At 36.5% G+C, this 21947-nt stretch overlaps 2 protein-coding genes and 1 long non-coding RNA gene across 3 annotated transcripts in view; all 3 read right to left on the bottom strand.

The window, feature by feature from the left end:
* Positions 1–450: 450 nt before the first annotated feature.
* LOC144661766 (uncharacterized) lies at positions 451–18980 on the bottom strand. Its single transcript, XM_078522597.1, has 5 exons — positions 18897–18980; positions 18209–18259; positions 17332–17425; positions 15909–16142; positions 451–649 (listed from the first exon to the last, which is right to left on the bottom strand). The coding sequence occupies exons 3-5, from the start codon at positions 17405–17407 to the stop codon at positions 573–575; spliced, it is 387 nt and encodes a 128-aa protein (XP_078378723.1). The 5' UTR covers positions 17408–17425; positions 18209–18259; positions 18897–18980; the 3' UTR covers positions 451–572.
* Positions 3143–8545, bottom strand: LOC144660922 (uncharacterized). The gene is made up of 4 exons (XR_013572177.1): positions 8478–8545; positions 7671–7742; positions 4727–4798; positions 3143–3218 (listed from the first exon to the last, which is right to left on the bottom strand). It is a non-coding gene; the product is annotated as an uncharacterized LOC144660922 (long non-coding RNA).
* Positions 18981–21724: 2744 nt separating the features above from the next.
* LOC144659222 (uncharacterized) overlaps positions 21725–21947 on the bottom strand; it is a 5070-nt gene continuing 4847 nt past the window's right edge. Inside the window, exon 5 of the mRNA XM_078519654.1 lies at positions 21725–21943. Within this exon, the coding sequence (XP_078375780.1) occupies positions 21725–21943 (219 nt within the window). The remainder of the gene's footprint in view (positions 21944–21947) is intronic.

The raw sequence follows: 21947 nt of genomic DNA, 5'->3' as shown, positions 1-21947 counted from the left end.
GGCCCGGGTTCGAGGCCTGGCCGGGGCAATGCGTTGTGTTCTTGGGCAAGACACTTTACTCTCACAGTGCCTCTCTCCACCCAGGTGTACAAATGGGTACCGGCGAATTTACTGCTGGGGGGTAACCCTGCGATGGACTAGCATCCCATCCAGGGGGGAGTAGCAATACTCTCAGTCGCTTAATGCTACGGAAACCGGGATAAGCTCCGGCCTGTATGGGCCACTAGGCTCGAAGCAGACTTTACCTTACCTTACATTTTTTACTAGTTTAACGACTAGTTGTTAAATCTTTAATTTTGACAAATGATTATAAAGCAGGTTTTGTATGTTGCTTCACCTACAGTGTCACAAGATGTTTTTGACTGTTAAATACTCTAGCTGGAAGAAATGTTATAGCATTTGAGGACAAATCCCTGCCGAAAAAAAAATTATTTTATAAGTGAATCAATTACGACTCTAATAGATTGGATAAGAATACTAACCTCGGTTTTTCGCGGGGAGCAGGAATAGCGCAGTGGTGAGAGCGCTCGCTTCCCACCAATGTGGCCAGGGTTCGTTTACCGGACCCGGCGTCATATGTGGGTTGAGTTTGTTGTTGGTTCTCGTCGTTTCTTCGAGGGTTTTTCTCCGGGTTCTCCAGTTTCCCTCCCTTCACAAAAAACAAAACTTCTAAATTCCAATTCGATCTTTGATTCAAGGCCACAATGAAAACTACTGGTACACCAGTAATTATGTTACCTTTCAAAAGTCGGTTAGGTCGTTTTTTTCTTTTGTTTTTAGGCAGCGTGGTCCAGCTAATTTAGCAAACGACCTATTGACATGGTTACTTATCATGGTTGTTAATTTATTAACATAAGATTTACTAGTACTGATGATTTTATAGCCCTAATAAAACAGTAAGGTCTTTAGTGTAAACCTTTTTCTGAACTCAGTAAAATTGACATAAACATTTCTCGCAAAATTATATTCATAAAGTTGGTCTTTTCTGGACAAGTTTTCGACAAAAAAGGGGATATTGTGGAAATGTTACTATTTCTGATATTTAAGAAGGTGCGATGTAGTTGTTTTAGCCTAAGGGTTCGAGTTGAAAATGAAAATTCGACCGTAGGAGAGTTTTCGTTTTTTTTTTTGCCAAAGTACAGCATATTAAAGACATACATACAATCAACAGTTTTGTAAATTTCATGTTTGTTGCGACCGAGGTTAGCGCAGCAACGCTTGTGGTATTCTTTGCTTTAACACAAGGCTGATTTTCTCGACATCTAGTCTGAAACATTATCTTCATTTATACTTCATGTATACTGGTTTGTTTACCAGGGGAGAAGTTTAAGAACATCTTTAGCAGGTTTTTGAAAATGTTTGCCAAAGGTTTTGTGAGGTTCCCGTACTAAGCAGTCGAGATATTTCAAGAAAAGAATAAACCGTACCTGCTCCCTTTTTGCGTAGCGATGGTAAATACTTTAATAGACAAAAGAAGTTGTATGCAGTTCAAAATATTTAATTTTTAAAGGCTGCGTTAACGGAACTAGAAACAGAATAAAGGCGTCCATTTTTTAAAAAAAAATGTTTTTTTTTTTTTTGCAATGTGGTCATAGGAAGAGTAACGATTTTACCTCATATTTCAGTCGATTGCAGGAGTATAAAAGTAATACAAGCATCAGAGAATAGCATAGAACTTTGGCTGTTTCGCTACAAAACAACTGACAAAATCAGATGACAATTTTCTCAAAACATCTTCGTGCAGATTTTTTCAAAAATTGAACTCCATGTAAACCATGCAAACCACTTTTACAAAGCTCTGAATAAAATTCGAGAAAACTGGCTAAGGCCTACTTTGGGACCCAAAATCGCCCAAAGTCGCCGAAAGTCACCTTAAGTCGTTCTAAGGTGTTTTATAGATAGTATAGATATATTCTGTAACAATGCTTTATGATTCCCATGTACATGTATACCACAACTGTACTTAGGTTGGTCACTTAAAATTGCCTAAAGTCGCACAAAATCGCCCAAAATTGCCTTAAATCGCCCAAAATCGCCCGTAATTTTGGACAAAATAGGCTAAAATCGCCTAAAGTCGCCCAAAGTTACGGCGACTTTGGGTCCAGAGTAGGCTTGGCTAGCTTTGTTTGAAAACAAAAGAGTACTTCAGTCGTTGCTATGGTAAACTCTGTTCCTAACAAACTTGTACAAATCAATTTGTCATCATATGCGATTATTATGGTGTGGCAAAAATATAAGATTGCTTTCCGATCGAATTTTAATTTCAAATCTTGCACCCTGCAGCTGAAAATACTACACGGAGCCCGGACGTACGATCGAATTCATACCTCCGATCGGCCGTCTTGGTACAAAAGAAGGGGGTAGGAGGAGGTGTTGATAAAACCCTTAATTCTGACTTCTTTAAGGCATTGCAAACTGAATTAGCATCAAGTAGAACGTGTTTTTTTTGTACAAGGTGACACAAAGTTTGTTGGTTATCATGTCATATGGCGTCATTAGACCTCATTAGATTCGCCAGCTTGGATTTTACTTGTATTCTAATAATTCGGGAAAATACAAAATCAAACCAAAACGCTAATGGCATGTAAAATTATACAATTTTTTTCAATTTCGTCTTAGAAACCTGAAAGTTTTTTTGACATTTCGAAAAACAAGATCATTGGTCAAACTTCGGTGTAATTATGGATTGCTATGGCAACTAAAAAATCATAACCACAGTTGAAATATCAAAATTTTTGCGAAGGACGAATTAACAGCAAGTGAAAGTTTAAGCATCATAGAGTAAATCTTCTTTAAAAAAAAATTGAAGAAAAACCTTGAGAGGAGTTGCAATCTATCCCCTTTGAACGTGTGAGGATTAAAACCCTAAACTTCTACAAATAAGTATCAAGGCAGGTGATGTTAAGCGGTTCACTTACAGTTCTAATAGATTTGTCAAATTTGCAAATACTTCTTCAGGTAGAAATGCAATAACGTTTAAATGGAAATCTCTGTGAAAGGGTATAAAAAAAATCATTCGTTTATGTTATTGCAAGATTTAAATATCGGACTCATAAACTTTTACAATTGTTTTTCTCTGTTAAAATATGATTCTTTGAAACACAATATATATTTATTTTTCACTACGTCAAATTGGTTATTCTCACAGGTACTTCAGATAGCTCAGACTTGCAAACAATCCATCAGGTAGAAATTTAATAGCATTTGAATGAAATTTCCTGAGATACAAAAACATACAATGAATTGTTATTTACAAGGCTAAAAAGTTATAAAATTTAAAAAGAAACCGAACGTTTTCGAACGTTTCCCCTGATGATGACAACAAGTCGAAAACGTTTGTTGTTTTTTTATTTTATAACTTTTGAGCCTTGTAAATAATATTTTTTACCTTTTAGCGAACATTATGACATACAATGAATTAATAACATGCTATTTTAGTAAAGAAGAGTCATCCATTCGCGCGTATTAAGGTCTATTCAAAAAAGGTTAAAATTTTTATTGATTTCACCTTTAGATATAATCATCACGTTGTTTTCAGGGAATATGGTGAAAATAGCTCTTTTGCTTTCACAATTAAAACCCCTGAAAGCTTTTAAAGCGATTTGTGAGCGGTAATGCACTTAAATTGATTTTGCGCTTATTTCTAATTATTTTAATATGTCGTTGACACAAGATGGTCCAACGCTGTCGATTCCTATAAATATTTTAGCAGAGAGATACTGCAACCTTTTTCTATGGTAATAATCTGCATTGCATTAAATTTTCGGCGCGGGTACTTTAAATTGAGGCAATACATTTATCAGCAATTGAACCGGTCTATGCACTGGATCTTGGACTTCTGGTTTTTGCAAAATCCGGTATGTGAAATAACGTCATCAGAATAATTGCACGAAAACCTTGTTGGCATACCGCTGCTACTTGATTTTATCAGTATCCAGCAACATTTAAAAGCATCCATCAAGATGTCAAGCTAAAAATTAAGTTCATTACAATCCTTAACGAAGCCATTCACGTGTTTTTGTAGAGTAATAACGACGCGACGATTTGGCAATAGCAAAAGAACACAAAGTAACTGCTTTGATCTTAGGACATTCTTTAGTGAGAATGATAAATAAGCACGTTGAATTGTTGCAAGATCGGCACAAGAAATAAGCGCAATCTATTATCAAAGCCAGATTGCTTTCACGCAGGGACTCGCGACTAGCCTTGGTAACATTAATTTGTAGGAGACGCCTTGGCCTAATGTTAAGTGCGTTGGAACGCCAACAAGGAACATTCTCGAATAAAGTTTTGCTCTGTTTCAAATTGAGGCTCATTTACAGCCGATTTCAGAACATCGTGTAGACCCGTGTTTTTCGGGACATGATTCGCCCGTGATTCGACCGCGAGGTTACCAAGCTGTTACCGAACTTCGATACAAAATTCCCAACTTCGACCCGACTGGACTTCTTCTTCTTCTTCTTCTTCTTCTTCTTCTTCTTCTGTAAACCTTCCACATGAAACTGAGCTTGTCTTTTCTTTCCATTAAACTGAAACCCATTGAAGGACGTTTAAATTTTTTAGCAGTCCTCTGTATAGACACTGAAAAAAATTCAACTGGGACGTCTGATCTAGGGTCATATTCCTTTAAATTTAAAGTTAAAATATCCACTTTATCGAGTGAAGACACTGAAAAGAAGAACGGAATATTAACATAATAATTGGAAGTACAAATTCTAGAGCGTACAGGCTTTCCAGTTTGTAAGTAGTGGCGAATAAATTAGAGGATAGGTTATGAATATTGTTTGAAGACAACCACCTGCAAAAATGAAAAGATTTTAATATAACGGGCAGACGGTTAATAGTGTAAACATCACTTTCGGGCGTTTAGGAAGAGTATTCAGGTCGAAACTATATTATGAATCGCGGTAACCACGGTCGTTCAATCAAAACCACTTTTTGTTAAAATAGGACATATTTTGCATTAATTTGACAGCACTCTGCTAACTCTACAAGATGAAATATATTCTGATGGTTGTGATATCATACGTGATAAAACGTTTTTATGTGCGCCATTATGGATTTAACTATTTTTTAGCAAATTTAAAATGAAACAAATAATGGTAATTGAAATTGATTTTAATTCAAAATTGTCATTTAAAATGATAAGTTGATATTATTATTTATAACATGCCATAGAAAATACAGCCAATCAGAGTACAGGAAAGCCGTTGTATATTCGACGGTATTCAACCCAACCTTCCCATCGTGCGCTGCGATTGTATTCTCAACGCAATTTAGGAAGCGTATTTTCTATGGCATGGTATAAAATAGTTACACAACACTTTCTCGTGGTATACTATGGAATATCCCACTTGTCACTTTTATTTTCTTGGTATACACACGAGCCTTTAGGCTCGTGTGTATACCAAGAAAATACAAGTGACTCGTGGGAGATTCCATAGTATACCACTCGAAAGCGTTGCATATGTAAATCAAATCAAAGACTCAAAGGATAGGGCAGAATGCAATGGGGCCGATCAATTGAAAGTATGATGACTCATGTTTCATGGCGGTCTACTGGCTATAACTTACTTTTACTATATAATAAGAAATTTATGTTTCCATTTGTGTTTCTTCCCGAGCGTTCCTTACAAACGTAAAACGTTACTTTTGTTCGTTTTTACCAGGATATATCTGTTTTTCTTCTTCATAATACTTTTATTTTATCCTGGTTTTCACTAGCGACGCAAGCACAAGCGCAAGTACAAGCGCAAGGATAACAGCTCTTATTTCTCCGTGAAAACAGCTTCGACTTAAGCAGAAGCACAAGCGCACTGTATTTTGATACTTGTGATTGTGGCAAGCACAAGCGCAAGGATCAAAATTTGTCCTTTTTGCGTAATCGCGCTTGTGCTTGCGTCGCTAGTGAAAACCAGGCTATAATTGCAGATTGCACTTTTCTGATGGTATGAAGAACACAAAGACTATATATTTGTTCCAGAAAAGCTTATGCTTTCCTTGTGATATTATTCTTTTAGGAAAAGAGACCTTTTCGCGAAACGTATGCACATAATTGATTGTACGTTACATACTAAAACTCTCACGAACTTTGTGTGGGTAGTGTGAAAGTTTGTTTTCTCTTTTAAGTGAAGAGGTTAGCTGGTAACCTACTAAAAAACGCAAACTAACATATAACATCACTCGCAAAACATTTCGAACGTTTGATTTTTGGAAATTTTTCACTTAATTTCAGAGAAATTTCGGGAAAAGATTTCGGACACTGCTTGAACAAAGCTAAATTAAATTTCCGCCTAAGTAACACGAATTTAACTGTGAAAAATCATAGTTTTTTGCAACCTCAAGGTTTAACGGATGGCGATGCGAAAAAAAATATTCTACCAAAAAAGCCATTACTTAAATATCTCATGCAGTGTCTCCCCACCATGGAGCACAAGGTAGCCTAGCCTAGTAGCCTTATAATCTGCAACAAACTCTTCTAAAGGATCTTCTGGTTCTTATTTCTTAGAGACAGCTTCCAATATAATATTCCTGCCATGTCAAAACCGTTTTGACCCTGGGCGTGAATCGGCACTTAATCTGCATTTACATGCATTATTTTTTTATTTTTTTACAAAACAACCAAAATTCCTTTTCAGTGTTAGTAAAAAGCTTTATTGTCTTTGAAAACATGTGATCGCGCCGTCCAAAAAAGTACTTACTTAAAAGTACTGTAAAACATTTCGACGCTTAAAAAATCGGACGGATTTATTTTTGGACACCTTTTTTGTCCGATGTATGTATTAAATTACGACAAAGAAATGTGTTCTCTCGCTCGACTTCGAAACGTCTAATAAACATACTTAATTTTAATCCACAGCTTGGCGAATTATTTGCATATTTGCAAACCCTAATTTTCTTCTTTATTTTCTTGATGCATTCTTATTCTTGAAAGGCATCAACATTTCCTCGCACTTTGCATCCGAAATTTTGACAATGTTCTTCTTCAAAATCATGAAATAAATTAAATATGTATTAACCCTATTCAGACCGGGGGGGCTTTTGAGGCCCGCGCTGACTTTGAACTTTAATAACTTTTTTTAGATTTAACCAAACGCTGCCAAACTTTCTGAGTTTTCCTAAAATTTATCTGGCAACAATTTAGTAGGGTTGAAGGGTTGAATGATGTGTCAGGAACTTTACATCACCATGGCAACGGCATTTTGACAGGCATGTTTTCCCAAATTTGTAATTTTGCGTATTTCTGTTAATAAAAATCAACTTAAATGGAATCATTTTTACATTTTTACAGGTTTAAAGCACATTTTTATTCATTTTGAGTACTTTGCAGTGATTTTGGGTGGTTTTCTGGCATTTTGGAAAAATTTTGAAAGCCAAGATGGCGGCTATTTTGACATCATGATGTGATTGTCACGTGATGTGACGTCACCATCCCACGTGACGTATACCAAGAGAAAGAGTTTCGGACGTACAATACATCCTATAAGTTTCATGTTGATTGCTTAAATATTCTGGAAGTTACATAGGGGGGGCTTCCGAAGCCCCCCCCCCCGGTCTGAGAAGGTCCAAAAAAGCCCGGTCTGAATAGGGTTAAATAAAATGTTAAATAAAATGACAGCACACTTTTTTTGCAAATTCTCTAAAATCTCTGTGTGCTTTGTTATCCTTACAGTGTCTTCAAGTTTTTCAGGTTAGCGAACACTTCCTCAGGCAACAATTCAATAGCATTGGCAGACAATTGCCTGAGAAACAGAATAAATTCTCAGATTAGCGTTATGACGAGGAAACTAATATTTTCTTATCCGCCCTTTTATTGGGCTTTAAAATTTGATTAATTATTCAGATTTCCTGAAATACCTCATTGATTTGTTAATCCTTTTTAATATCCAACTGCGCGTTCGTGGGTACAAATAACGCGCGAATCAGACACAGAAACTGCCTTAATAATATTCGTACATCACAAGACCGGTTAAACAGATTCCGCGTGTTCCTAGTTTGCAAATGATTAAAAAACGTCGAAAAGTGAGCATTTTGGGAAATGATTAGACATTGAAGTATTAAGTATAGCCGCACATTTTTACCCGTCATTTGCATATTGAATCTTTCTTGCGGCTCGCCAAAATACTGTAAGGTTCTTAAAATAAAAGATATATTTTAAGAACCTTACAATTTGTGTGTAGTGTCGCAGTATATTTTTACGAGTCTTACAGTATGTTGGCGAGCCCGAAGGGTGAACAAATATAAATAACGAGTATAAATTTATAACTTAAATGTCTAACAAGATATGCATACTTGGATTGCTTATATACTTGTTTTATCCTGTTTCAGGCTCCCAGCTTCTCTTCTGCCCGCAATCTGGGGATCTGGAACCGATTTTCACTGGTAAATCTCAGTTTACGTATTCATTTGATTTCTGGTATACAGATATACTGTATACATACAGTACAAAATATACTTAAGTAACTTTTTCAACTTACAGGATCTCTAGATCTACCAGATTTGCAAACACTCGTCGAGGTAAAAAGGTTATTAAGTTAGAAGGCATATTCCTGTCAAAAGCAATCGGTACAAAAGTAATACCTTTATGCACTTTTAATGCCATTGATTTATAAATGTATAAATTCATAGCTTCCTCTTTGAATTATTTTCTTTTTCATGAGATTTTCAAAACCCTATTTTCATATTAATCACAATGAACAAGATTTTCGCTGAGTGTAGTATTGAAAATTTCGAGTTCATTGTGAGGCCAGCAAGCGCGTGTATTTGTAAACAAAACACGGACGAACAGACAGACTCTAACCCTTTTAATATACAATCTGACTACACTGCATGTAACCCACGAATTAACAAACTTCAAACAATATTGTTTATAAATAAGAAGTTAGTAGTACACAATAACACGGGATTAGATCAAAAGTATAAAAACACCAATAAGCCGTACATAAATAAAGCTCGTCGTTCATAAAATTGTCGTATCAAGAAATGCATTTCAACTTTGATAATGGCGCAACAGCTTCAAAACACACGGGGGATTTGGCGTAGTTTCCGATTAGCATACGAGCGGAAAAATTTCAACGCTCGAAAAAAACAAAATGAGAAACAAATTCTCCCCAGGGAGGGTGATACTAGTTAGTTTTGTTCGGTGCAAATAGCGACGGAGCGGTAGGGGCTACGGTTGTATGCAGCTACGGTTGCATGAAGCTGAACATGATTCAGCTAAGAATGCCGTAGCTTATAGTGCGAAATTTGATGTTGCCACTATCAGCGCTTATTTTGCTTGAAACTACCCGAAGATATATTCAATTACTTCTCTAGATACGCACTGCACAAGACAATAACGACGAGAGGATGTATTTTAGAGGAGCGAAGCGCTCTCCATGGAGTTATAAACTACGAGCGATAATGATTTTCCAAGCGGACAGCAAACAGAACATTAAAGAGAGGAAAATAGCAGTGTGGTTGTTCATAAATACAGTCAGCAAAAGGCTTTTTCAAAGCAAGTCGATGGCTTTCACCATGTTTAACAATCAAGCAACAAGCAAGTCAATCGCACACAAAAATGTATTTGTTGGGCTTCAGATTATTTTGAAAATGGAAGCGCTTAGACTTTGTTATTCTTTTTCGATTGATATTGGATCGTTGATAATTTGAGAAAATTTTTTTTGATTCCACTTCTGCAAGCCTTGAAGCTGAAGACATTTTCAATAATGCACGACTTTTGTGCTTTATTGTCAATACTGCACTGTCGGAGTTTGCTGACGACAGGTAAGAAAAATCACGTGATCTATTTTAAACAATTGCGCGCGTGGATTTTAGACAGTGAACGAAGATTGTATATAAAGCTTTGTTAGTAAACACTTGAAAGTGTTCAAAAACAAAGTGTCCAATAACAAGGTGTCCAAGAATTAAGTGTAGCAGGGTCGAGAGCTGCTCTTGGCATACGGAAAGGTTTTTTGATTACAGAATTATCAATAAATATTTGGCCCCTTAACACTATGTCGCTTTATAGTTCACCACTAAATTTTCTCCGATTCTGATTGGTTTAAATTGAACACGTGACGCGATAGTGCCCGCGCGCCGGAGGGCACTATCAGCCCATAGTGCCCTGCCGTGCGCACCCGTGCATTTTTTTTGTAAACAAGCGTGCCTGCAGACAAAAAAACCCAACCAAATTCACTGCATTTAGTGGGTTTCTCGTCTGGTTTTGTTTCGTTTGTCAAATTTCGGCTTTCAATTGAGTTTTTTATCCCCAAAAGTAAAAATAATTCACGATGCTTGTTTTTGTATGTGCGCGCGGAAGAAAATTTACTGGTGAACAATAAAGACAATAGATTGTTTCTGCCTTGGAACTATCGGTCTGATAGTTGCCCCTTGGAAATTTGATGTTCTTAAAACTAATATTTTGGCCCCATCAAATTTCCGCGGGGCAACTATCAGCCGATAGTTCCTCGACAGAAACACTCTATTGTTAAAATAGTAACTTACAGCGCCCTCAGCTTAACCAAGTTGTCAAACACTCCGACAGACAGAAATTTGATTTTGGAAGAAAGTATGTCCCTGTGAAAATAAAGTTAAGTCATATTTTAAATATCCTGTATTTTTCCATGTTTAAGGTCTACATAGCAGGGTCCTGCAACGAGTATTACCATAGGCTTCTGATATTACCCATCACTTCTGGACATCAAGGGGTTTTTTAACTTTTTACTTGAATAAATACAATAATAGTTTCGTTTTATGATTCATATTTTTTTGTGTTCTCGAACATACATTAAAATAATGGTGCACGTTAAGAAAACAAGGATAAATGAAGTAAACCGTGTTCTCAAGACCTAAAATCCTTTACCTGCAGTTCAAATTAAATAATATTTCATATATTCGCATCTATTTCTTCATCTTCAATGGGTATATTAAAAACTTACGAAGTGACTAGCTGCCATTTGGATTAAAAGCTTAGTAGGGGTAGAGTCTGTCCGTTTGTGTTTTGTTTACAAATACACGCACTTGCTGGCCTCACAATGAACTCGAAATTTTCAATACTGCACTCGGCTGCGCCTCTTGGAGTATTAAAATTTTCTAGTTAATTTTGCCGCCAGCGCGTGCGTGTATTTGTAAACAAAACACTCACAACGGTCTTTAACCCATAATTAAAAGCTGCGCTCCAATTTGGTGAAAGAATAGGGCGTGCTAAGAACCAATCAGATTCGAGAATTCTGTTATAGTTATGATTAATATGAAAATAGCCTTTTTTCACAATTTGTAACAAGAAAACAGTGAAAATATATCTTCTCGTTTTACATCTAACCGATTTTAGCTTGAAATGCGGGAATATTTTCCCACCACATGGTGTTTTTTGGGCAAAATTTGCTGACTTTGAAGCTGCGTTGAAGAGACTTATGCAATAACGTTAGCCTATCAACGGAAAACACTAGCAAGAAACCAAGAAACCTTTTTGTTGTTGTAAGACCTGAGTGTGCGCTTTTTATTGTTATGCAAGACGTGTGATCGATACCATGTGCTCGCATTTTGTATCGTGTTATCCCAGTAGTCTTATCAAAGGAATTTAGATATCGTGTCGCATAGAAATTTCATTACGTTTTTGTAACACCGATTTGTTACGCTTAGGCGTTTTACGTCAGTGCGACCCTGATGTGATCTCGTGCTGTAAACAATATGGCGTCTACGTGGGCGACTCGAATGTAAAGTTTTGTATGTAACCCTCGTGCTATCCGTCTCCTGATCAAATATGAACAAGAATTTATTGTTTCTATATAATGTAGAACTCCATATTATTTTGTCTTGCCCAAAACTACTTCAATATTTAGCAAGGACGGTTTTATGGGAAAGAAAACAACTAGCATTGTATTTACAGCTTTCGCGATAGAAAAATGTGAGATTAAGATCAGAACAGAAGGAAAAAACGGTACACTCACAGATAACGCAGATTTTTAAAGTCAGAAAAGATCTCAGCAGGCAAAAATGGAATGTTGCTAAAAACAATCCTTCTGCAAGAAAATATAACTTTCAGGAGTGCCCTTTTAAATACTTTTTTAAGAAGCAACAACAACAACAACAACAACAGCTAAACTACCTACACCCGCTTTCAGTGTTACGGGCATAGCTATCTTTCCACGTCCATCCTTCGACATCAACTTTCAACAGCGTCTATCGACGTCCTGTTTGAAATGAGCCAATCAAATCCCATGCATACCGTTGTTGGTTTCATGCAAATGAGCTCACAAGGTCAGAAGGTCATGCTTGTGGGCTGTGATTGGCAGATTTCGATCCGTGTTGTTTGTTAAGCACGTCGAAAAATGGATGTCGATAGAAAGCCGCAATGCACGTAAAACTGAAAGTGGGTGTAAATCAAGGCAGAAAAGTACCAGTAAAAAATCAAGAATGTAATAAGATTGGCTATTCTTTTAACGCTAAATTAAATCAATAGACTAGTGCTAGAGATTTCTAGCGGCTATAGCGCCTCCAATGTTTTGGATACTTTTTGATCTGAAACATTTTTCGCCCAATACAATCCTTCTAAGAAATGCCTTTTGCAGACCTTTCATGACATTAAATACATAACATTAAATATTGGAAATAGTTGAGAATGTGAACAAGCCTCTCGTTTATCTTGTATTTTGAAATTCATTCACACATACATTCATTACCGAAGTAGAGGTGAATAGTGGTGGAAATATCCATCTCATTCACCGAAACTAAATATAATATATACCACAAAAGTTAAAAAGAAATAGCGGACCAAAACATTACTTTCTTTAACCAAAGCCACACACTGGAAGGGATGCTACTAAAAGTGGTAACGGGGAGCGGGGAACCGGGAACGACCGGGAACCGGAGTCTGGAAACGAGTGTACAGCGGTATTCCGTAAAAGAATTTAAAATGGCGGACGAAAACACAGAAAAGGGACTGGGAACTAGTCTGGCAGTTGACTAAAGGACAGACAACAAATAGAGACTAGTGTTTACCTACTGTAAAATGAAAATAAATTTGAAATTCCTTTCTTCTCATTCTGTCTGCTAATCATTTTGTGTTTTGTACAAGTGACTGGGGGATGTTCTTTCCATCCCACACCTCTTGACAGCCTCGTGCAAAGCTCAGTGTGTTGCATTATGGTATATTTCTGTGTCATAGTTTGTTTTGGTGAATCTGTAAATGAATTCCAAACACTATGTGTTTTGTACAAATTATCAGTAGGACAGCACAACACATCATTTGTAAGCAGTTTATTATTTATGGCACGCAACCAGTTTTATTTTTTTCGCAATGATATGAATTCAGAATGAATGCATGCAGTTGGGGAATGACATATACAGAAAATTAATATTCACAACATTACAAGGTTGTCTTTATTTCAATGTCCATCCTAACACTCGGTGGATGCTGCAAAAAGGTAAATCAGTGTAATTATACACCCCTGGAGAACTACAATTATAATTTACAGTACAGCATTAATAGCACATGTTAAATTTAAATTTCTCCTTTTATGCAATACCATGTGTGCGAAGAAAAAGTGATTTTCAGGGACGATGTACACTGTATTATACTGAAATGCAACAAATATTCAGTGTTGCCTACAAAAATTGTTTGGTTCAAAAGCAAAATAAAAGTCACCATTCATATTACTATCTAACAACCTACAAATGCCAGAAAAAAGAATTGTTTTTAAGTCAAGAGATAGATGTACTTGGGAACTTTGTTAACGAGAGTGGGACAATACATAAATATGACTAGCACGCAATAATTTACGAACGTATGATTGATCGGATAACCAACCAAGCCAATATATATCTGCTAATGTTACGCAACACATAGGTTCCATCCTGTCAAATGAAACCAATCCCGCAACTGTAGTGGAAAATACAGCATATTATGACTTACCCTACTATTCGACTGCATTTCAATAAAACATAATTTGATTTTCGAAATGAGGTATTTCGAAGCTATTGATCAGCTTGCAAGCTCCTTGCTCCCACAGCCGTCCTTTGCGTTACGTTGTGTGTAAATGTGGATTCGAACACTGGCCTTGTTGAAAGATTCCTTCTAGAAAGAAATAAACATTCGAATTCTTCTTATACACCTCGGCACGTCCACAAGTTCGCAAATGTCTACGTTCGTCCGCCACGATCGGTGAACCAAAAGGCGGCTTCGGACCTTCCCATTGGCTGAAAGGCCAGATGGCCCTGTCCTAATATATTGGGATAATCTGGACTGGGAACACTAAGCATTTACTTTCATCACTCCGTTTCTGTGTTTTTCGTCCGCCATTTTGAACTCTTATACGGATTACCGCTGTACACTCGTTCCCAGACTCCCGTTCCCGGTTCCCGGTTCCCGGTCGTTCCTGGTTCCCCGTTACCACTTTTAGTAGCATCCACACTGGAAGCCATTTTGTTTCTCTTAAGGTGCTTGAATACCAAATATAATATAAACACAATGAATATAGGATTTAAGAAAGTGAATAATAATTACACCTTATTGCAATAAGGTTGTGATAGAAAAAAGTAAAAGGTCAAAAGGGAAATAATTGAGCGCATGTATGAAAATTATTAGTACAAACGGCCTAAAAAATGGTCGACATACGACTGAATCAATTTATCTTGTTACATCATAAAAGAGTGGACTCAAAGTGTGTAGATAAAAACTCGTAATTTTTTTGTAAATGCTACCAGACTGAGTTGTGAAATTACGCTAATTAATTCATCTTTAGCTTTTTTTCTTTTTTCTATGACAACGTTATTGTAATTAGGTGTATTTATAAAGTAAGAATATGAACTGCGGCACAATCTTACATCTTATCAGTAATCGTTGGTGCGCATTTCATGATGTCCACGTGCGATGTTACTTGCATGCATTGAAACGCATTTAAGTAATAATAGTACAGTTGGGGAGAGCATTGAGGTCCACAATCTAAAAGTCAAAGGAACTTAGTGACTTGGGGTATGAGAATAGGGAGTCACGCCACTAGGAATAAATGCATGTAGGCCACAAGTTAATATTTTAAAACATAAAAAGACTGCATTCGCTTCCTTTCTGCAGTGCTCATGTTATGTAGTCTTATAAGTGTTGTCTGCTCTAGTTGTGGGTCTTCAAATGCCTTAAAAAGTCAACGATAAATCTTCAAAAATATCCACAAACTTTGCAAAGTGCATCAGGAGATCGAGTAATATTAATTTTAGTTGTACAAAAATCGAGTACCAGAATAATTTCAATACTATTGCGTTATTCTCTACACTCTTATTAAGCTAAAGATGTAAGTAATTATTTGAGCAAATGAATTTCAAAGTTCACAACAACCATGTAGAATCTCTCGTGTAGCTATTTTGTAAATCGTCTTTTAGCAGATTTCCTTCTAAAACCTTTGGAAATATTTTGGTAATGTTTGGCAATTCTGGTAGGCCTTCCGGAAGAACTTCGGCCACCCTTGGTTACCTTGGTCATCGTGATTTTTTTTGTAATTTATGAACTGGTGTTGTATAAAAATTGGGATTTACATGAAATTAAAGGTGGTTAAATCTGGTATAAATTTGGAAAACCAACTTTATACCATCAATTAAATGCTGTTAAAGGTAGTTAAACTGATCTTAACACTACCGTGTGTACATGTGACTTAAAGTTGGTTTAAAGAAGTCTCTTTATCTGCCTTTATACTTGAGTGTAAAGCTGGGATAAAGGTCATCTTTAAAAAATGTAAAGTCAGCGTATAGCTGAATAATTCCAAATTTACGCAAGCTTTATTTGACCTTAACACCACGGTAAGTTTATTATTTTCATGCTGTGACGTTCCTTCCTGCAGTCGTTACATGAAAGCTGCACTCCGACTCAACTTATAAGAAATAAATTACTTTGTTAATCAAAATAAAAGAAAAATATCTGGAATATAGTGGATTATCACCTGTGAAAATGACTGTAAACTCTTTCGCGTCACTTCCATACTTGCTTGAGACCAGGCAAGTGTAATTTCCTTCTTCATTAAGTCTTATCGTTGCGATGTCTGCTTTATTGGCCAGTATTGTGGAGTCCTTTATTATTTCTATGTGTATTGGTGGAGTTCCAGTGGCTGAACACGATAGTTTGTACCCTGGCAATGCTCGCACTACGGAGGCTGGTAGTATTGCCGTGGGTGGAACTATTATAAAAGCAAAAAATTAGCTTAATCTGTATATTCAACAAATATATAAGAAGAGTTCGATGTAGTAATCAAATGCGTTAATCAAACATTTTCGAAGTAAAGTTTAGCTCCAAGAACGCAAAATCCCAACAATACAAACTAAGAGGAGCTTGCAACAACTCAGCAGTAGCCTTGAAAAGACGCGGATCATAAAACGCTGTTAATGCCAAGGGGATGTACTGTTTTGGCTTTGTTGATTAAATGGGCTTCGCGAGCCTTCTGACTGCGTATCAGTTCAAGCTAGATGAAGCGAAAGTCGTTGATTGAGTGGCCAGGTTGGTTGAAATGTAGCGATACTGGAGTAGGGTCGTTTTGTTGATGGTAGTTAAGGATAGATCTGCGGTGTTCTCCGAAGCGTTCACTGAGTTGGTGTTTAGTCTCTCCAATATATAACGTCATATGATGGCATTTGATCCGCCATGTTAGATCCGTCACCTTGGATCTGCTTTCCTGGATTTCACTTTTTTTGGCAGGAAGTTCCTTAATTAAATTTAAATGTAAAAACCTCAAGGAGCGGGGAGGAGGGAAGGGGGCATACATCCCTCACTTGTACGTCCGAGGGTAAATATGCTATCGAGAATGAATTTGCTACATTAAGGCATGTACACGTGCTTATCTCCAAGGCGAGCTACCCTCAATTCACGTCATAATAATAATAATAATAATAATAATAATAATAATAATAATAAAACATTTTTATAGCGCCTATCCAGGTCTGCTCTAGGCGCTTTACAAATCTATAAAAATTCGTTAAAATTAGCTGAATAAATCTTAAAAATTAAAAATGTACATTAAAAGTAATAAAAAGTAAAAATCGCTAAGAGTAATAAGTTTTTTTTAAAAAGATAAGTTTTGAGTTTTGATTTAAAAGAACTTAAATTGTCACATGAGCGGATGGACAACGCATCCTCGGGGACGTACCATGAATTAGGACCCTGTAGCGGGAAAACGGGCATGGTGACCCCCCGGTTTTATTTTTTTATGTTCTTGACTTAAAGTTTCAGAAAAATTTGATTACTTCTTCATGGGTTCAATATATAATCAATTTGCGCAACTTTTACGTGTGTTAACGCAGTTTATTGCCAAATGTTAAAATACGAATAACAATAAGAAAGTCCAACTTCATGCAATGACAATATATGCTCACCTTGTGAAGCGAAGGTGCAATCCCTTTTATTCCAGATCAACACGAATACCAAGGTGTACAGTAATTTTCTATCCATTATCACACTGCTTCCCTTCTAACAAAAAGAATAACGAAAAAAACGATAGGGTTAAGAACATTAAAAACCTGAAGCAGTTATTACCTCTTTAAGCAAACAAAATCTGACGACCACAAACGATACCAAATGTCAAGAAAACATTCTCCTATAAATATCAGCCACTTTGAAACTAAAAAAAAAGCAATATCTTGACCATCAAAATGTTTCCTCTGGGAACTATACAGGAGTGAAAGATGGAGGTAAAATTCGGGCTATTTTTATATTTACGTTTTTTCAGAATCTAGATTTCTACTCTTGTTGAAAAAGTATGAATAAACGTCAGGCCGTGCATGGTATTATTTTAGTATTGGTGGTCTTTTTGTGTACTAATATTGCGCGTCCCTTTAACTCTTTGAACACGGATTATTCGGAACTATGCGATTTCGTTTATAATAACATAAAGGGTAATCTTTAGAACACTTTACCGGAATATTTCATGATCTTTCAGTTACCTTTAAAAAACTCAATTGAAATATGACTCGGGTGATCTTTGGAAATCTTAAACATGTGCATAGAAATCTTAAAAGTCTTTCGTAATCTCGAATGTCTTTGTGTAAACGTTCGAATCCTCTGATGTCTTCCAACAATATTCAGGAAGCCCAGGAGTAACAAACTAACGATAAAATGCCCTCTAACGAATAAAAATGTAGCTAATCAGAACTCAGCAGTTTCGCCCTCGATGTTCTTGGAGTTGCCTAACAATAAACCTACAACCAGTATTTTTAAGAACGATGAACAGCTTTGTTTATTATTTTACTTTACATTATTCTGTTTTTCAGTTTGACTAGAATAACGCTGTGTCACAAAGAAGACCTAAGATAGTAAAGCAAAGGAAAAAAGAAATATAAGAATCTAAACAATCGTTTGATGATACCAGCGCCGTAAAATTCTAACCGAGGCAATCTCAGAAAAAGAAAATCATATTTAGAGTAATATTTAAAGTATAGCCTCCAACAAAAACCTAAAAAATGAAGAATTTCTGGTTTTCTAATTTTCCCAATGCAAGTGCTTCGGTTCGCCTGTTACTTGTTACGGCTCTGAATGCGATTCTATTTTTTGCCTGCTTACTATTACTGTTTTGTTAAATACATTCACCATTCAGGTTGTCCGTATTTATTTCCAGCGCAAGAACTAACAATATCGCTATAACCTAATCGATGACCATATGAAGAACTGACTTATTGCTTGACTTTTAATCCGTTTGTTGCTCTCCATAAGCAAAAAAAAGGTCTCAAGATGCAATTTATACGTAAAATATCTGTAATTTTTCAAGTAAAAGGAAAGTTCAGGCCTTAAATTACACCTTTCTTCTCATAGTTCTGCAACTTCACGCGATAAAATGAAATATTCATAGACTATATCACAGCCGGATAAATTTTGTACTCCTTTTGATAGAAGTTCTAGATATGAACAGTAAAATAAAAGGAGGTTAACAGTGCATTTAACTGACCTGAAAGACGAATCTATATCTGGTCGTGTACTCAACTTGACCTTGAAGCAAAACAGGCGTGAGTTGACGATCATAACCACGAAATAAAATCTAACTTTGAAACTGCTACTCGTGTATAATTACATTAAATTCGCCAAATTGTTGCGAAGACGCTATCCAGCTGATGTGCTTGTATTATTAACACACTAGTATAATTATTTATTCTTCGCCTTTCAAAATAACGAGGAATGAATATCTACCATGAATATCTAGAGTAAAAAATATCTTAGTGCTTCATCTTAACTGGCAATTAGGCAGTTTTTTTTCATGTGTCGACAACGCGTAGTGAAGTTACTTGTATGTTTCCTAAAACCAGTTCACCACAGCGAGTTTGAAGATCGATGAATAAGGCCGGGGTCTAATTAAAAATTGAAAGTTTAGGGGAAAATCTTTGTTAGCAGAAACTCAGAGTGTTCTATTAAAATTCCGCGAATCTGATTGGTTCTCCCATTATTTTCTGTTTTAACAATAGAGTGTTTCTGTCGAGGAACTATCGGCTGATAGTTGCCCCTTGGAAATTTGATGTTCTTAAAACAAATATTAGCCCGAGAAGCGAAGCTTCGAGGGCTAATATGCTAGTTTTAAGAACATCAAATTTCCAAGGGGCAACTATCAGACCGATAGTTCCGAGACAGAAGCACTCTATTGTCTTTATTGTTCACCACTAAATTTTCTTCCGCGCACATACAAAAACAAGCATCGTAAATTATTTTTACTTTTGAGGATAAAAAACTCAATTGAAAGCCGAAATTTAACAAACGAAACAAAACCAGACGAGAAACCCACTAAATGTAGTGAATTTGGTTGGGTTTTTTTTGTCTGCAGGCGGCTTGTTTACAAAAAACAGTCACGGGCGGGCACTATCGATCCGGGCATTTTTCACGGGAGGGCACTATGGGCTGATAGTGCCCTCCGGCGGACGGGCACTATCGCGTCACGTGTTCAATTTAAACCAATCAGAATCGGAGAAAATTTAGTGGTGAACTATAATCGCTGATAGAACATGATCGCGCGCGCGCGTTACTCTAAAAATGAAGAATTCTCCGTAAGGAAAACATTAAGTTGTAGACTCATTTGGACCGCAATCCTCCGATTATGTACTAAAACATTTACTATTCGCTCAAAGAAAACTCGGGCTTCTAGTTAGTTTTTTTTCTTTTGCCCAGCAGATACTGAAAATTATCTAACCCACTGAACCAAAACAAAAAACGTATTAGAGGAAGCTGTAAGCAGCTGTGATTCAATATAACAAAGAAGTTTCTGGAACCCGCTGATATTTCAGGTATTTTTTTCAGGTCCGTGGGTTAAACATCTAAAACTCGTGCTAAAAATAGTTTTTACGTTTTTTGGTAAATAACGCTATTTTTGGACGAATGAGATTATAGTTTTCAATGGTTCTTTAGAACAGTGACTCGTTTTAAATCTTGGTACGTTGCTTTTTATATTTCTAAATTCTTTGTTTCGTGAGAACGTCAACCGCGACAAAGAACGTTTTCTTTTTTCTTTTCCTTTTTTGAATTGAACGCGGTCTTCGCATAGAGTCTTGGGATAGCTCTGACTGTGATAAAGAAATGAACGGATCAAGAATGCCGCAAGTAAAATGTGAGTTAATTTGTAATCAACGTTATTCTCGGTATCGCCGTCGAAGTAATAAGTTCCATTGTGGCACAAATAAATGGTAGTTATCGCATCTACATGTCCCCACTTTTTTATATAACAAATCTTGCAATTTTGGCCGCATGCCGGCAGCACGCTTCGGCGATATATCAGGTTAGCTTGTTGTAGCCTTGTTTATGCCGACCCCATGCCAAGCATCAACATGAGTATACTACCGAAACTTGCTAAAATGTCACTGTTTGGTATATACCGTTTAGTACTTGAATTCAGATGAAATGTTTTCTACGTAAACGCCTATTTTCCTCGAGTAGAAATGTATAATACTGCCCCATCGATGTGGTTTTTTTTTTTTTTTGCTCGCTTACAACTGTTTCCAGTGGCAAAATAAATTATTTCAGGACAGACTTTCCTTTCTTTATCCGGCAGTAAATATGTCGGAAGGATGGTCAACCGATATAACAGTTTTGCATTATCGTTTTATTTAGACGGATTTGTTAAGTCAACAAAGTATGAGAGGTAACGATATAAAAAAAAACTGCATAGCTGAGGGGCCAATTAAAAACGGTAAAATACGAACTCGGCTTTACTTATTTTTCCTTTGAAAAATTGGAATTGGGTCACTGGGACTGGGATATGGGCAAAAATGGCTGAAATGTGGGATTTGGGTAAAATCTCGGCTTGAAAGTGAGACGTGGGTCTATAGGACTCTTACTCAGCCAGTCTTACCACATGTACCCCAAGCTAACTCAATGTGTGAACCCTATTCTTTTTTGCATGTAATATAGTCTGTGGAAAATTATATGAGTTTGTATGGAATGCAACAAATACGTTTAAATCACTACAAATTTCAATAAAAGACTAGTTGTGTTATTTTCGTTGTTATTTAATTGTTTTGGGGACTTATTTGCTGCGATTTGGTAGAGAATACTCATCCTAATAATTCATGCCTCAACTGATATAAAACGGAGTCAAAGGTTGCACACTCGCCGGCGCCCATTGTATCATTGGCATGCCTCAGTAAATCAGTTGCAGCTCGTGAAATACGCCACATCCACTCCACATTTTTGAAACATGAATATATCAATAGTCATCCCATAGCTAGGCACCGAAAAAGTTCCAATTTTTCAAAACGATCTACCACTAAAACGGCTGTTTCGAGCTATTTGCTAATATCATTGTTTTGACTGTTTGTCCAATTCTTCTATCTTCAACTCCTCCAAACGTTTCTCGTGTTCTAATTTAATTTGCTGGATTTCGCGTTTAAATTCCTGCTCTTCCCACTGTAACTGCGCCTCAAGTTCTTTCCTTTCCAATTCCTTGCGAAGAATTGTCTTTTCCTCTTCTTGTTTTAGAAGGAGAGCTTGCTCGCTTTTCGCGGTTTCAACATCAGCCTGA

Source organism: Oculina patagonica, chromosome 7 (genome assembly GCF_052425735.1).
Source record: "Oculina patagonica isolate OP01 chromosome 7, crgOcupat, whole genome shotgun sequence".
Classification (NCBI taxonomy): Eukaryota; Metazoa; Cnidaria; class Anthozoa; order Scleractinia; family Oculinidae; genus Oculina; species Oculina patagonica.
Note: the sequence above shows the minus strand (reverse complement) of the source record. Positions and strands in the feature narration are given on the sequence as shown.

What these genes read in the sequence shown, in the direction of transcription:
- LOC144661766 (XM_078522597.1), bottom strand. Translation starts at nt 17,407, where the DNA reads ATGGATAGAAAATTACTGTACACCTTGGTATTCGTGTTGATCTGGAAT. An exon ending in TTGCACCTTCGCTTCACAAG is followed by an intron (nt 16,143 to 17,331) that starts GTGAGCATATAT and finishes CTTTTATAATAG; the next exon opens with TTCCACCCACGGCAATACTA. An exon ending in GTTTACAGTCATTTTCACAG is followed by an intron (nt 650 to 15,908) that starts GTGATAATCCAC and finishes TTTTTTGTGAAG; the next exon opens with GGAGGGAAACTGGAGAACCC.